The 14488-nt window shown below is 41.7% G+C and overlaps 2 protein-coding genes across 2 annotated transcripts in view; both read left to right on the top strand.

Moving 5' to 3' along the window:
• Positions 1-597: 597 nt before the first annotated feature.
• On the top strand, positions 598-4835 carry rnaseh1 (ribonuclease H1). The gene is made up of 8 exons (XM_061812144.1): positions 598-1115; positions 1633-1757; positions 1838-2020; positions 2544-2643; positions 2719-2773; positions 4152-4236; positions 4371-4495; positions 4634-4835. The coding sequence occupies exons 1-8, from the start codon at positions 979-981 to the stop codon at positions 4730-4732; spliced, it is 909 nt and encodes a 302-aa protein (XP_061668128.1). The 5' UTR covers positions 598-978; the 3' UTR covers positions 4733-4835.
• A 2374-nt stretch (positions 4836-7209) lies between these two features.
• myt1la (myelin transcription factor 1-like, a) overlaps positions 7210-14488 on the top strand; it is a 52250-nt gene continuing 44971 nt past the window's right edge. The window contains exons 1-2 of the mRNA XM_061812145.1: positions 7210-8092; positions 8289-8330. The gene's annotated coding sequence lies outside the window, so the exon portion shown is untranslated. The remainder of the gene's footprint in view (positions 8093-8288; positions 8331-14488) is intronic.

The raw sequence follows: 14488 nt of genomic DNA, 5'->3' as shown, positions 1-14488 counted from the left end.
ATAATGTTAACACTTGCTTACTTAGCTTACACAAGAAAATAAAGCATAACTGTCATTTGTTAAATCTATTTATATCATTTCAAATTGTTGAAAAATATTAGTTTGCTTGTTTCTAGAGATGTATTTTCATTGATTGACTGTCATTTACATTTACACCAAACGGATGTTTGATTTGGACCAAAGGATTTTCATGAATTGAAAGGAGCGACGTTGATATGGATAAAATAATAACTATATTAATAAACTTTGCAGTTTGGTAGTATTAGTTACTTTAAAATCATTGTTTTTAAACATGTGCCTGTCTTTATAGGGCATAATATTCCGCCATCAAATCCGACAGCCGAGCGTGCAGGAAATTACATGCTGGCAGTTTGTCAATGTGTCTAATATTTCAATAAAAAATTAGTTCATGTTGTCCCTGGGATGAATATGTTACTGTCAGAATAATAGTAATGCAGAAGGATTACAAATCTTGTATTGTGCACTTAGTACGTGTTACCGGTAAGTGATAAACTGTACATTGAGGGCTTGCTTCACTTGAACGGCAATTTCTAACATGAAGCCTCCGCTCCACCAGGTGACGCTGCATTTATTTCACTGTGCTGCTAAACCATAATCATCTTGAAATGAGTCAAACAAGTTTTCATTTGTCCGTCTCTTGTTCCACTTTAACTTTATGTGTCTCAGCGTTTAAGTTACGGGTCTTTTCCGGAGACCTATAAAACACGTTAGATGGGCAGCATCCTTTTTTCGTCGTCACTGTTGTTAGCTTGAAATATTTTTACGGGTGTCGTGCTTGAGTTGTGGCCAGCAAGCTAGCAGCTGGCATTAGCTCAGTTTGGAGGCACCTTTGCAAGCAAGTGAACGCCCGTTCGCAGCATTTTTAAACGACCAAATAAAGGCGTTCACGCCGTTTATTTGTATTCCCGTCACGATGGCAGCTCCCTTCGTGGTTCGGCTGGTTGCTCGTTGACTGTCATGCTAAGATTAGCTCGTCTTTTCCGAGCAGTCACACTTAAAAGAAGCACCTGCAGCCCCTCCGTTGACGACATGGCCAAGGGGAAGTTTTTCTACGCCGTGAGGAAAGGATTCAAGCCTGGTGTCTACAACTCCTGGTGGGAGGCGATTTAGTTAATTTTACACTTTTGGCAAGAACGTTGTTCCTCGTTTACTTGAACTGGTAGCCAGAACACATAGACAAACGATCGTTCACATTCACACCTTGGGAGGGATTCAAAGTCTTCAATGTAGGAGGAAACGGGACGACCCGGAGAAAACTTACCCAGGGGAGGGGAGAGCATACAAACTTCACATAGGAAAGGCCGGATTTGAACCCAGGTCCTCAGAACTGTGGAGCAAAAGTGCTAAACAGTCGCTCACAGTGTCTGATGTGAACCAATTAAGTCAAATTGGATATTTCAAAATAATATTTGCAGACCTGATGGCCGTTTGTAGGTATTGCCTTACAGGATCATAAGGAAGCCTCATAGAACTACTTAAATTAATAATGACGTGCATATTTTAGTTGCTAACATAACTAATAGTGATGAATGAGTTTTAGGACTGCAGCTCTGGAGTTTGTTGTTGACTGTCATTTGTGGTTTCCAGTTTTAAATTTTGTTTGTCCTGCAGGGACGAGTGTAAGGCCCAAGTGGACAAATTCCCATCGGCTTCCTTTAAGAAATTTGCCTCTGAGAAGGACGCGTGGGCCTTTGTTCGTGGAGTGGAGCAGTCTGCACCGCCACAGCTACCCAAAGGTGCATGCATGGAGACTTCCACTTCATCTCTGAGTTGTCCCAAGGTTATTCTAATAGTAGTTTCCTGTTCTGTTGAGCAGTGGAACCCGATTTGTGTGTCCTCCCGCAAAAAGGGCCAGTGCCTCTGGAGTACATCCCACTTGGCAAGAAGAGAAGTCATGTGGAAGAGGAGAAGCCGGATCAGGAAGCCGTGGTGCCATCCAAACGCATCAAAGATAACCACAGCTCGTCGACAGACTGCACAAATGGATTCACGTACATGGGTAGGTACCCTTTGTGCTGCTTTGTGCATTTCCTCAATTGTATTCTGATATTATTACTCTTGAATTAGTATGTAGGTGACTACATTTGTTGGTCTTTTTCACAATCTTTTAGCAGTAGTAAGTATGTGCTTTGGAAGTGCATCTAACAAGGCCAACAACTCTGTTGGAAATAATGTAATGCAGTAATACTAAGAATGTTACGACAGCTAATTACCCTCGCATTATTATGTTTGTTAATATGGTACACATTGAAACATTTAAAATTATTGGAGCCCATTTAATCATTAAAAGAAACGTACACAATGCAAACAACTGTTGCTTGAACACACATGAAGCAGCAACACATTTAAACAGAGTATATAATAATACCCACTGGCTTATATTCTGGGGCCTGACAAATAACACAGTACGTATATATTTGGGAATAAATATGACATCGATCAAATTTGGACATGGGCAGTTCCACTCGACAATGACAATATTTGCTCTATCCACAATGATTGTGCCTCATCTGTATGTCCAGGTGACGCCGTGGTGGTTTATACGGACGGCTGTTGCTCCAGTAACGGGAAACGTGGCGCTCGGGCTGGGATCGGAGTCTATTGGGGTCCCCAACATCCATTGTGAGGAGACACTCAAGCACATTATCACTTAATGGTGGGAATTACTTCAATGTAAAAAAAGAAAATACTTTTCAGGAATGTCGCTGAGCCACTGCAGGGGAGACAAACCAACCAGCGTGCAGAAATTCAGGCGAGTTCTGCACTGTATGAATGGGCTATTCATCTATTTTATTGATGAATTTGAATTTGTGTTTTTCAGGATAATTGACCCCTTTCCCTTCCGCCCATTGTTTTTTTTAATCAATTATTTTAGCTTTTTTTTAATGATCAAAATTTGGCTTTTTTTTTTTTTTTTTTTGGCAGGGTCCAAAGACTATTTTTTAGTTAAGCAAAGCAAATTTATTTGTATAGCGGATTTCATACACGACGTACCTCAATCTCAATGTGCTTTACATGATGGCATTTGAAAACAAAGAGATAAAACATTTCAAACGGGATCAAAACAATAAAAATGACAAACAAAATGTTAAAAAAGGACAGTTAAAACTGCATAAAGTGCAACTAATATGATGAAAAAAATTCTAAAAAGCATGAGAAAAGTTTTCTATGTGTATTTTAAAAACATTCACACTTGGGGCTGACCTCACCTCTGTTGGCAACTTATTTAAGGATGATTAGGGCATCCGGCGCAAAAATTGTGCCAAACATATATGTGCGTTCATCTGAGATGACACGCTGTGGCGACCCCGAAAGGGACAAGCCGAAAGAAGAAGAAGAAGATATTAGTTAAACAACTGTTATATTAAAATTGTTGTAACATTATTTTTTTTTGTGTGTAATTCATTCAGTGACCTGTTTACATACATGTTTTGACTCAAGGGACAAGTTTCTAAAAACATTTGTTTTCACTATCTGAAACAAAAGAGGCCTCACAGTTCTGAGGTCTCGGGTTCAATCCCGGCCCCGCCTGTGTGGAGTTTGCATGTTCTCCCTGTGCCTGCGTGGGTTTTCTCCGGGCACTTGTTGATGCAAAAATAATACCTGAACGAGGGTAAAAGCAAAAGTGATTATGAATTATATCTGTCATCAGGTTTTTCTACAACCAAAAGGAGGAAAGAGATTTTAATGGGAACAGCTGTAAACTATTAATACAAAGGTCATATGGCCCAATTTTAATGTAGTGCGCAGGTGTCAAACTCGAGGGCCGCCGCATGATTTGAAGGCAAATTATGAGTATAAACTTTCCATGGTTTTTGTTCAGATCTGTACCAAAATATCAAGCTGTTATGTCATAAATGATAATTTTGAGATATTGCAACCATTATTGTGTACCCAAGCATCATCAATACTTTATGAACATTAACCTTGATTTTTCTAATTTCAAAACTAGCTGATAAATTTCATGTGTAAATATGTGAAAGATTTTCATGGTTTCACTGTCATAACGGGCCTCTGAGGGAAACTGTAACTACAATGTGGCCCGTGACAAAAAATTAGTTTGACACCCCTGTTGTGGTGTTTAATGTGAAATGAAAATATTTTGTCATCTTTGTTTCTGTGTGCATCAGGCTGCGTGCATGGCGCTGCAACAAGCCAAAGAACAAAACATCAAGAAGCTGGTGGTCTATACGGACAGCAAGTTCACGATCAACGGTGAACTGAACATTTGTCATCCATTCATAACAAATGACAAACAAATCACTTTGGGGTCTTAAGAACAAAGTCTTAGAGGATCATGCGCTGTCAATATTTTTGGGATATGTGCTGAAACTCTTGGTACCCTTTAGGCATCACAAACTGGGTGAAGAACTGGAAGCTGAACGGCTGGCAGCTCAAGTCAGGCGGTACCGTCACCAACAAGGATGACTTTGAAAAGCTGGACTGCCTCACCGAGGAATTGGAGGTGGTCTGGGTATGTTTCAGCTGTGGCCTTTGAAAAGACAAAAAAAATGGCTGGAGGAGCTGCTGTATTTTTTTTTTTTTTAATGCTTTTTTTTAATTTTATCACATCAAAGGTTATTTAGTATGTGACATCTCCATCTTCTCCCAGATACACATCCCAGGTCACGCGGGCTACCGAGGCAACGAGGAGGCCGACAGGCTGTCCAGAGAAGGAGCGGCGAAGTCCTCGCATCTAGAACTCCACTGAGTACTACTGTATTTTAATTTCAGAAATGTTTTTGTTCACTGAGGCCGTCGTTCTCCCTCCGTTCGTTCTTATTAATTTTACATTAAACGTGTTTTCTGCCTCATCTCCATCTTTATTGGTTTGTTTGATTTAGCGTGAAGGAGATAAGGCCCGGGATAACCTTGGTTTTCTGAGGACAAGGCCGAGTCCGACATAAGAATGAAGTTTGTACAGAGGAGCTGTGAAAGGTAGAGAGAATCCACTTTGAGTGCACGTTTGTGAGTGATTCATCTTATTTAGCAGCAAAACATTCATCTTCAGGTCAATTCTAATATTAGTTTGTTGTTTATAGGGGATATTCCAGCACCTATATATGTGTGGCGATAGCAACTGAAATGAATCAGATTATTGGGAGTTGGGCGGCACGGTAGTTCTGCTGGAAAACTTTGGCCTCACAGTTCTGAGGTCCCGGGTTCAATCCCGGACCCACCTGTGTGGCGTTTGCATGTTCTCCCTGTTCCTGCCTGGGTTTTCTCCGGGCACTCCGGTTTCTTCCTACATCCCAAAAACAAGCAACATTAATAAATCAAAATTGTCCCGAGGTGTGATTGTGAATGCGACTGTTGTCAGCGTGCCCTGCAATTGACCCCTCCGGACAGGGCACTTAACCACGCCTCCTGAAGTGACGTGACGCCACGTGCACCTACGTCAGACAAACAAGTAGCAAAAATGTCGGCGCACCAAGAAAAGAATAGAGCGAAACTGTCCGATTTACCGTCTGATTTCTCACTCACATTCTTAGCTAACAGTGAAATATCGTTGAAAAGGATACAGCAGGGCTTCAAGTATTTCAGCGAGCGGTATTTCAATGGTATTTACATGCATATCGGCGGAGAAACCATTTATATTAGCGCAAGATCTTTCCGGAGCCAGAGGAAGACCGAGAAGCCACATAATATAATATATTATAACCCAAAGACGAATTCGTCATTGACAGTTTCCTATTTTCGTGTTACATGTCACACTTGTGTGCAGAATCTGGATGTGTATCTGTATAGCCGTTTTGTGAACCGCTGTATGAAGGAAAAGAAGGCGAGGCTTGATTTACGAGTTGTTTTTCTCGTTTTCTTTGTGTAACGTCACGCGCTCCCCTCAATAATTATTCTTGAATTAGTGCCGAACCTACGTAAGTCCCGAACGAGTACGACAATCACTACTTTAGTGTCCTCAAACATCCTTCCTTCAGTCTTGGTGTCTCGGTGCACGTCGAGGGCTTTTAGGACTGCTAGTCCGGTTTAGCTTAGCTCATTAGCTGCGAACAAAGGGACACGTTTGTGCAGTCAGATCATCGTAAAATATCGCTCAACACTTAGCTATGTTATGCAAGCGAAGAACTGCTAATTCATTTATATGAGACATGTATTGAAAATCAAATATAGGGCTTATCTTCGTGCAAACATATCCTTTCCGGTTGATGGATTCAGTTGATGATGCGGTCTTCCACAAAGTTTGATCCATCGAAGACATTTTTCGTACTGGGTCTTCGGTTTTGGAAAGGGAAAGAATCGAACTCCACCAACTAGCCTTTCAGGATACCTGTCGTCACTATTATAAAGTCTGTGACGACACCTCTTAACCATATCTATTGTTAAAGAACCCAAATACGCGATAAAACGCTAACAAAAGCTATACTGGACCATGCAATGTTGTCTGAGGGAACTGCGGGTCCAAAAAGGGCGTGGTTTATGCAGATCTCTGGCCTCTGATTGGTCAGCGACACGGATGACGCAATTTCTACAGAGGGGTTAATTGGGTGGCAACCAGTTCAGGGTGTACCCCGCCTACTGCCCGTTGACAGCTGGGATAGGCTCCAGCATTCCTGCGACCCCCATGAGGATAAGCAACAAAAGAAAATGGATGGATGAATGGATGTGATTGTGAGTGCGACTGTTGTCTGTCTCCATGTGCCCTGCGATTGCCTGGCAACCAGTTCAGAGTGTACCCCGCCTCCTGCCCGTTGACAGCTGGGATAGGCTCCAGCATTCTCGCAACCCTTGTGAGGCTAAGCAGCTAAGAAACTGGATGGATGGATATTGGGAGTTGTTGTAAAGTGAGTGTGATTGCAATTCACTATTTAAGTGTATTGATATCTAATATTTACCAGGATTTACGGCCATGCTACCCTGAGATCGCCCGATCTCGTCAGATCTTGGAAGCTCATCAGGTTTGGCCCTCGTTAGTACTTGGATGGGAGAGCGCCTGGGAATACCGGGTCCTTTAAGCTTCTCTCCCCGGTAAACGCAGAGGGGTTGCGTCAGGAAGGGCATCCGGCGTAAAACTGCCAAACAAGCCGAAAGAAGAAGTGCCATATTTCGTCCACTAGGCGGCGCCCTAAACATGAAGTTTGTTTCCTTTCAGTCAGTCAACTATATAATTACTGTTTATATTGCTTTAATACACTCCTGAAGACAAACATCAAGGAATGGAGGTGACTTCCATATTGGTTTCTTGCCTTCCCACCTGCCTCGTTTCATTCCATCAGTCTTCCTTTGTCATCCTTGTTGCCTTTTCATTCTTTTCTTCCTTGTTGTCCTGATTTATGCTTTCATTTTTCTTTCCTTGAGTACATAATTCCCATTCCTCCTCCCTTCCTTGTGACCTGACGTTTTTGCTTTCACGTTGCACATTTTGTCCGTGTTGGTTTTCCTCCTTTCTGTCTCGACTGCTTTCTACACTTCTGTGCCATCTTCCCTTGTTTCCTTCCATTTTACCTTCCTTTCCTGCAGTGTTCCTTTTTTCCTTTGTTGCCCTTTCTCCTTCCTCCCCCCCCCCCCCCCTGTTTTCTTCATTGTTGGTCTGCTTCCTTCCTCTGTTTATGTCCTTTGTATGTAAATAAAAATGTTGAATTCCGTCCTCTCCAGTCTGCCCGTCCTTCCCTGGGTCATGTGTCCCGACCCGATGGTACTCCTGCCGGCGAGCGTGGTGCTCGGTCAGGGGGCCAGAGGCAAGCCCGTCGAAAGGGGCCAGAGTGCTCCTCGCAGGTCGGAGTTCATCTTACTCCGCACGTTCACCTCCTCACCGGCATCGCCTCGTTAGCAATGCCGCTGCCGCGCTGGCGTGGAATTGCCGCTGGAGGGAAGGAACAAGCAGAAAGTGGAGGAAGTCAACAACACAGACGCGAGAACTTTTCCACTTTCTCTGAGCGAGATGTTCCGTCGGGGTCGGCGCTCCCTACGTCTTGACTGACACGGTGCGGAGGCTGGGAGCCGGCCGCCGTGTCCTCGGCACCCACGGATGCAAAACTTCACTTCTGTGTAAAGCCGTGACAGCCGACATGCACATTCTCACTCCTGAGACTGCGCCACTGGACAAAAAAACAGGGTTAGTTGTCATGTGACCTCACTGTCAACATCTTTGTTTCCCATAAGGCCTGGGACATGTCATCTTTAAAATACAATGTCCAATCTACCTCCAACCCCAAAAAATAAAAAATGGTAATCTGGTTTAGAATTTTCAACGGTTGCTCTAACAATATGTCACAAAAGAATATCCTCACATTTTATTATCCTCCTCACAGGCCTCACATTGTACTTTTGGCAAAAGTGACAACCAGTTCAAGGTAAGGTATGTTCTTTTTAATAACTTCAAGAATATGTCTTCGTGACGTGCTCCCAATATTAATAACTTGGATGTACACGTCAAGGTCGATAAGACCCGTTATCATCAAGTTTATTCATCCAATGAGTAAAAAAATTTAATATTTTAACATGCCACAAAGTCGCCTCAGGTCTTACATACTGTACTCTTGTTCAAGTTAAAATTACTTTAACATGATACTTTGATTCAATATTACTGCTAACACACAATAGTAAATGCTAAAGACAGGCTAATGAATAATATGCAGGTTGTGGGTTAACCCTTCAGCAACACATGTTTGAACACAAAGGGAAGCAACCGTAATAATAATACTTTATTACTGCGAAGGATGACTTTCATTATTATCGTTCTTGATTTGAGGGCATACTTACACACGATACATGACACGGGGCAGTGAATTGAAGCCAAAAAAATGTAGCAAAAACTTTCTTTGCATTCTATTTAAATTGAAATTTTTGTGAAGTACATTATTATTGAGTGATATTTTGCTTAAATAACTACAAATATATATATATATATATATATATATACATATATAAATTATTCTCTTATTTCAAGGCACCACTTTATTTACAAATGTATTATTGTTTGTCTATGCGACTTGTGGTGACAATAAAACTTGGCATTGTGAAGCAAAAGGAAGTAACGACAATAACTGCCAATCATATGCAGACAAGATTTCATGATGGAGATTGTAACACGGTTCCATGATAAAATTGTTTCACCTGTACGTGAACAAGGAATAAATCAAAATGTCAGTTGAACAATGGCAAGACAGAGGTACGATCTTGAATGAAGCCGCGAAAAGCTTCTGCTTCAGTCCTCTAGCATTCAGTCGTTCGGACTTTAGTCAGGCCTACGTTTCTTCCACGCGGGCAAGTCCAGTTCACGTTCACGCTTGGCAAGTTCTGCTCATGCGGGGTTTCATTACCACAGAAGAAATTTGACATTTTGGCACGCTGTGCAACTCCAGCCCGCAGCCATCTTGACATTTGTGCTAAGGTTGAATCGCAACAAGACTTTGCAAAATAAGGAACGCCGCCTACTTGCCCATTTTATACCATCGGACTTTTAAAAGTGTGCATTGAAACTTTGAATTTCTTAATGAAATGTGCAAAATCTGTGGTAGATTGTCACATCCTGTCATGGTAATCCACAAGTGCCCAATTTTGCCAATTCTTCAGTTGCTAGCATCTGGGTTGGTGCCATTTGTATTGATACTAACTTCATGGGTGCTGCCATGAGAATTGTTGACATCACCATTTTTGTTCCCATTAGCATCGTTAATGATATAGTGATGATGCTAACAATTAGGTTGGTATCGTTAGCATTGTTGCTAGCATCATGCTTGGTGCCACTGTCAATGATGCTAACTTTGGGCTTGGTGGTAGCAGCGATGTTGCTAGGATAAGGGTTGATGGTTGTTTCTCACCTCTAGGGTCAAAGTTGACTTTTTAAAATTTTGCTACATCATCATGTTGACTCACAGTGTCTCTTTGCTCTCATGTCATTTTCCACTCTTGTGGTGTTATTGCTTTTCCTGATGTCATCTTGATTTTGGTAGTAAAGTTTTTTTTTAACCTTGTTACATCATCGTTTGACTCTGATGGCTTGGTTATGTCTCATAGCTCTCATTACTTGGCAACGGACCAAAGTTATCAAGTGATATCCCTTAGCTAACCTAGTATTGAGGTGCATTACAAAAGATATTTCCCAGGTGAGTTCGGAGCGGAAAAGTCCAATAAAAGGCTTTATTGCACATTTGTGTTTGTGGACATTTTAGAAAGTTAATTTGTAAACAGCATGAAGGGAAAAATAATGGGCTGGCTGGCTGGCTGGCTGGCGCTGCCGTTCTCCATCTGCATGTGGAGGTCAAAGTTCAGCGCCGCCCATGCACTCTGCCAGGGGACCGCGCGGCCGCCGCCATCTCGCCCCTCTTATCTGGCTCCCGTATGCCCCGCCGCAAGCCGGCACCGGCCCCGCTCTAATTGACTTTCTCCCACTGAGCCCGCAACACGCTTCAGGCGGCAGCTGCAGAAGGATTTAAAAAAAAAAAAAAAAAAAAACACCCACACCTACTCTATGCTGCAAACACGTCGCCATGGCACAAATGTGATTTGGTGGTTTAAGCAGCCGTGAAGCGTGTGAGCATGACGCATCTGTCGGCAGGAAGAGGTGCTCGGAAAGAACCCTGTAGAACGCAGATATTTATATATATATATATATATATTTTTTTTTTTTTTACACCGTGGCAGTTTACACAAGTCGCGATTGAACTCAAAAGTGAGGGTGTTTCTTTTGTTTACATCGCGACCAAACTATGAATAATTAATAATACTTTTGCCCTGACATTGCCTGTTGACCATTCCTGACACTGACCAATAATCAGTATATCTGTTTGTACGTGTCCTGTTTGGCATATGTTCTCTGCTGTGGCGTGGTGGTGACCAGTCTATTAGTTGTCTGTATGTCCTAGTACAGTGGATATATTCCAGTGAATGGATAACGATGAAAATATTTTTCATTTCCACTTCAATTGTGCTATGTTAATGATTTTCGTGAATTATGTCAGCTTGTGGCATTATAAAGACCCTTTTACCACCTCAAGGGGGCAGTATTTTTTCCAACTTTAAATCATCCATCCATTTTCTTAGCCGCTTATCCTCACGAGGGCCATTATCTAAGGCTAACTTTACTCAAAATAAGCTGTGAAGCACTATCATCATAACATGGCAAAAAAGCAATTTTCATAAAAACAAATGTTAAGTTAGTCAGATATTTTTGGATATAAGGACTCGCAATGGGGAAAAAACATGCTAAACGCATTGTTCATTTGTTGTCTCTGCGACGTCCTATTTCAAAATCAAATTAAATTTTCAGAGTTTCGTATTATGAAATTCATCCAAAATTTCACAGAAAATGTGTTTTCTTGCTTATCCATTGATGAAGTTTGGGAAAATACATCACTTTTTTGCGAAAAACCGTCGGCCTCTAAATGTGAAGCAGAGAGTGAACAGTGAACAACAACAACATAAACAAAACTTTGTTCAAGTGAATTAAGGTCATCAGAAAATTTAAAAAAAAAACCCTTTACAAACAAACTTTAACAGTGTCAAAGTTAATCCTTCTATCTTACCTGTGGAATGTTTTCTCACAGCCAGAAACTGGCAATTAACACAGTTAATCTTTGTCGCTGCACTGGTCGGCATGGTTGTTTTGGAAGTATCAAGTGGGTGGATGGCGACTTCAGTTTTGGTGGCAAATGAGCCATCCAGCCTTTGTTTTTTTGTTTTTTTCAAGATAAGTGGCTACAATTGTGTGTGGTGCTAATCCAGATGCTAGCAAAGAATTACATTTGATTGAAGTTTTACTTTGGCATAACGCGGTGATGATAATGCCGTGTCTTTTATTTGAACCCGATCTAAGTAGGTCAGCCTCTTCTCTTCAAGCTCACTCTACATGCCTCCCTCTAGCTGCGTGTCCTCAGATCACTGCGGGCTGTGGTCACAGGGAAGACGGGGACGGCGAGAGGAAGTCGTGTGGGGATGTTTGCAGGGAGGAGGGGACGGAAGATGAAAACGGAGTATGAGAAGGAAGGAAGAAGCGGATGGGTGCAAAGGAATGAAAAAGAAGGAAGAGGATCAAGTGTGAGGAGTTGGGAGCTGTGGAAAAAGAGGAAGATGGAGGAGAGTAAAGAGGACGATGGAAGAGGCCGAAGGAGAAGGGAGGAAGCAAGAGAAGGAAGGATAAAAAGGAGAGACGAGAATGAGGAGTAAGAAGGGTGAGAAAGATGAGGAAGGTAAGAAGGGTGAGAAAGATGAGGAAGGTAAAGAGTGATGAGATTTGGAGGGGAGACGGAAGGATGGAGAAGTGAAGGAGCATTAAGAGGAGAAAAGGGAGAGTATGTGGTAGTGGTAGGAAAGAAGAGGAAAAGGAATGACAGAGGGTGTAAGGATGGAGAAGAGAGCAAAGAGGAAAAGGAAGAAACGTTATAAAGATGGAGGGTGGAAGGGAAGAGAGGAGGAAATGTAGACAAGGATGAGAAAATTGGCTTAGAGATGTTCAAAATTTTGCAGTGGAGATGGGAAAGAGGGAAAGAGTCCAGTCATCTTTCAGTGTGGACAAACATGTTGAACATTTTTGTTCAGTTGTCAGGAGAATAAGTTCCGTTAATGCAACAAATATTGGAACTCCTCGATCATGAAAATTTTTTAACCAGAATCAACGCCTAGATTTGTGCATCCGAGAGTGGAAGTGAGTCATGAAATCAGACAACAAAAATAACATTTTTTTTTTAACTGTATGCTATTTGTCCTACTCATTTAAAAATACTTACACTAACCATATTTCAAAATGGTTTCATGCAACATTAATTGGACACTCTAAATTGCCCCTAGGTGTGATTTGTGAGTGTGGCTGTTTGTCTCCATGTGCCCTGCGATTGGCTGGCAACCAGTTCGGGGTGTACCCTGCCTCCTGCCCGATGACAGCTTGGATAGGCTGCAGCAATCCCTGTGACCCTCGTGAGGATAAGCGGCTAAGAAAATGGTGGATGATTTAAAGTTGGAAAAAATACTGCCCCCTTGAGGTGGTAAAAGAGTCTCCTCTTCAGGTGGTAAAATGCATGCTCTATTGGGTTAAGGTCCGGAGATAGATATGGCCAGTCAAAGAGCTTCCACTGATGAAGTCCATTGCAGTGTTTGCAGTGCGTTTTGGGTTATTGTTTGTTTCCATGATCAAGCTTCTACCGATTAGTTTGGATTCATTTTTCTTTATGCCAGACAAAATTGATTTTAGACTTCAGAATTCATTCTGCAGCTTCCATGATGGGTAACATCATCAATAAAGACTTGTAAAATAGCTATTCAGGCCCAAGCCATCACACATCCACCATGCTTCATCGATGAGCTTGTGTATTTCTTTTGCTATGCTTTCACATTTCTAGTACTTTAGTTGAGGTTAATCTTGGTCTCATCACTCCATAAAAGTTTCTTCCAAAACGTCTGTGGGTCATCTCTGCGATACTTTGCAAATCGAATCTGCCCTTCCGATTCTTTTTGCGGATGACTGGTTTGCATCTTGTGCTATGGCCTCCATATTTCGTCTCTCGCAGTCTTTTCCGTACAGTGTGTTGTGATACCTTCACCCCTGCCCTGTGGAGGTTGGCAGCGGTTTCAGTGACCATTGTCTTTGGGTATTTCTTCACAGCTCTCGCAATGTTTCTGCCATCAACTCCAAGAGTATTGGCGAGGGAGAACGATGCGGCTATAGCCTACTACTTAGTAGTAGTTACTACTTACTTACTACTTACCAGTAGTTTCTTTCTTTTTCAGGACATTCACAATTATTTTGGTTATGCCCAATCTTTCGCTCATACAGTAGCTCTGATTGATTTTTCCCTCCTCTCTTAGCTTCAAAATGCCTAGCCCCCCCCCCCCCCCCATAGACAGCACCCTGGTCTTCATGTTTGCATAACAGCAATTCACAGGTGAAACCCAAAACCAGTAAACAGTAAAAGGCAATGCCTGAGCAACTACAAGCACCAGCCACATGTTCTAATACTTATGCTCACTTAAAAAGTGGGGTGCTTCAAACAAAAGGTGCTTTGTTCTGACCCATTTAACACATGAATATTTAATATGAAATATAATCTGGAATTCAGAAGTTTTATCTCGTGTTTTGATCTGAAACGCAAATGTCTTCAGTATAATGTACAACAAAAACAAAGTGACCTTGCTCTTCTAATATGACTGGAGGGGACTGTATATGGCATATACTGTATGTAATTTATGTCCATTGCATAACTCAATTTGACATCTGACACTCATGTTGACTCACGGTATTATTAAAACATTCAAGTACACTTTCAGCAGCCACTTCATTCGGTTCACCGTATTACATGAGCCGTACTGCTGACGATATTAATATTAATGTCATACTTTGTGTTGATACTGGGAGATGTTTCTCACATTTTGACCAAACCAGGCCAACTCTGTTTTTTTTTTTTTTTTTTAGCCAGCATTTTGTTGACTTATTCAGCATGATTCACCTTATCGCTTTTTAAACTTAATTTCTTATTGTTCTGTGATTGTCATATTTCATTTCATTTTGAATCAGATG

Source organism: Syngnathoides biaculeatus, chromosome 23 (genome assembly GCF_019802595.1).
Source record: "Syngnathoides biaculeatus isolate LvHL_M chromosome 23, ASM1980259v1, whole genome shotgun sequence".
Lineage (NCBI taxonomy): Eukaryota > Metazoa > Chordata > Actinopteri > Syngnathiformes > Syngnathidae > Syngnathoides > Syngnathoides biaculeatus.
This window is presented reverse-complemented; position numbering and strand designations above follow the sequence as displayed.

Excerpts from the sequence above, each read along its gene's own strand:
- rnaseh1 (XM_061812144.1), top strand. The coding sequence starts at position 979 with ATGCTAAGATTAGCTCGTCTTTTCCGAGCAGTCACACTTAAAAGAAGC. Across the intron at positions 1,116-1,632 it reads CCTGGTGTCTACAACTCCTG|GGACGAGTGTAAGGCCCAAG; the intron begins GTGGGAGGCGAT and ends TTTGTCCTGCAG. Across the intron at positions 4,496-4,633 it reads AGGAATTGGAGGTGGTCTGG|ATACACATCCCAGGTCACGC; the intron begins GTATGTTTCAGC and ends ATCTTCTCCCAG.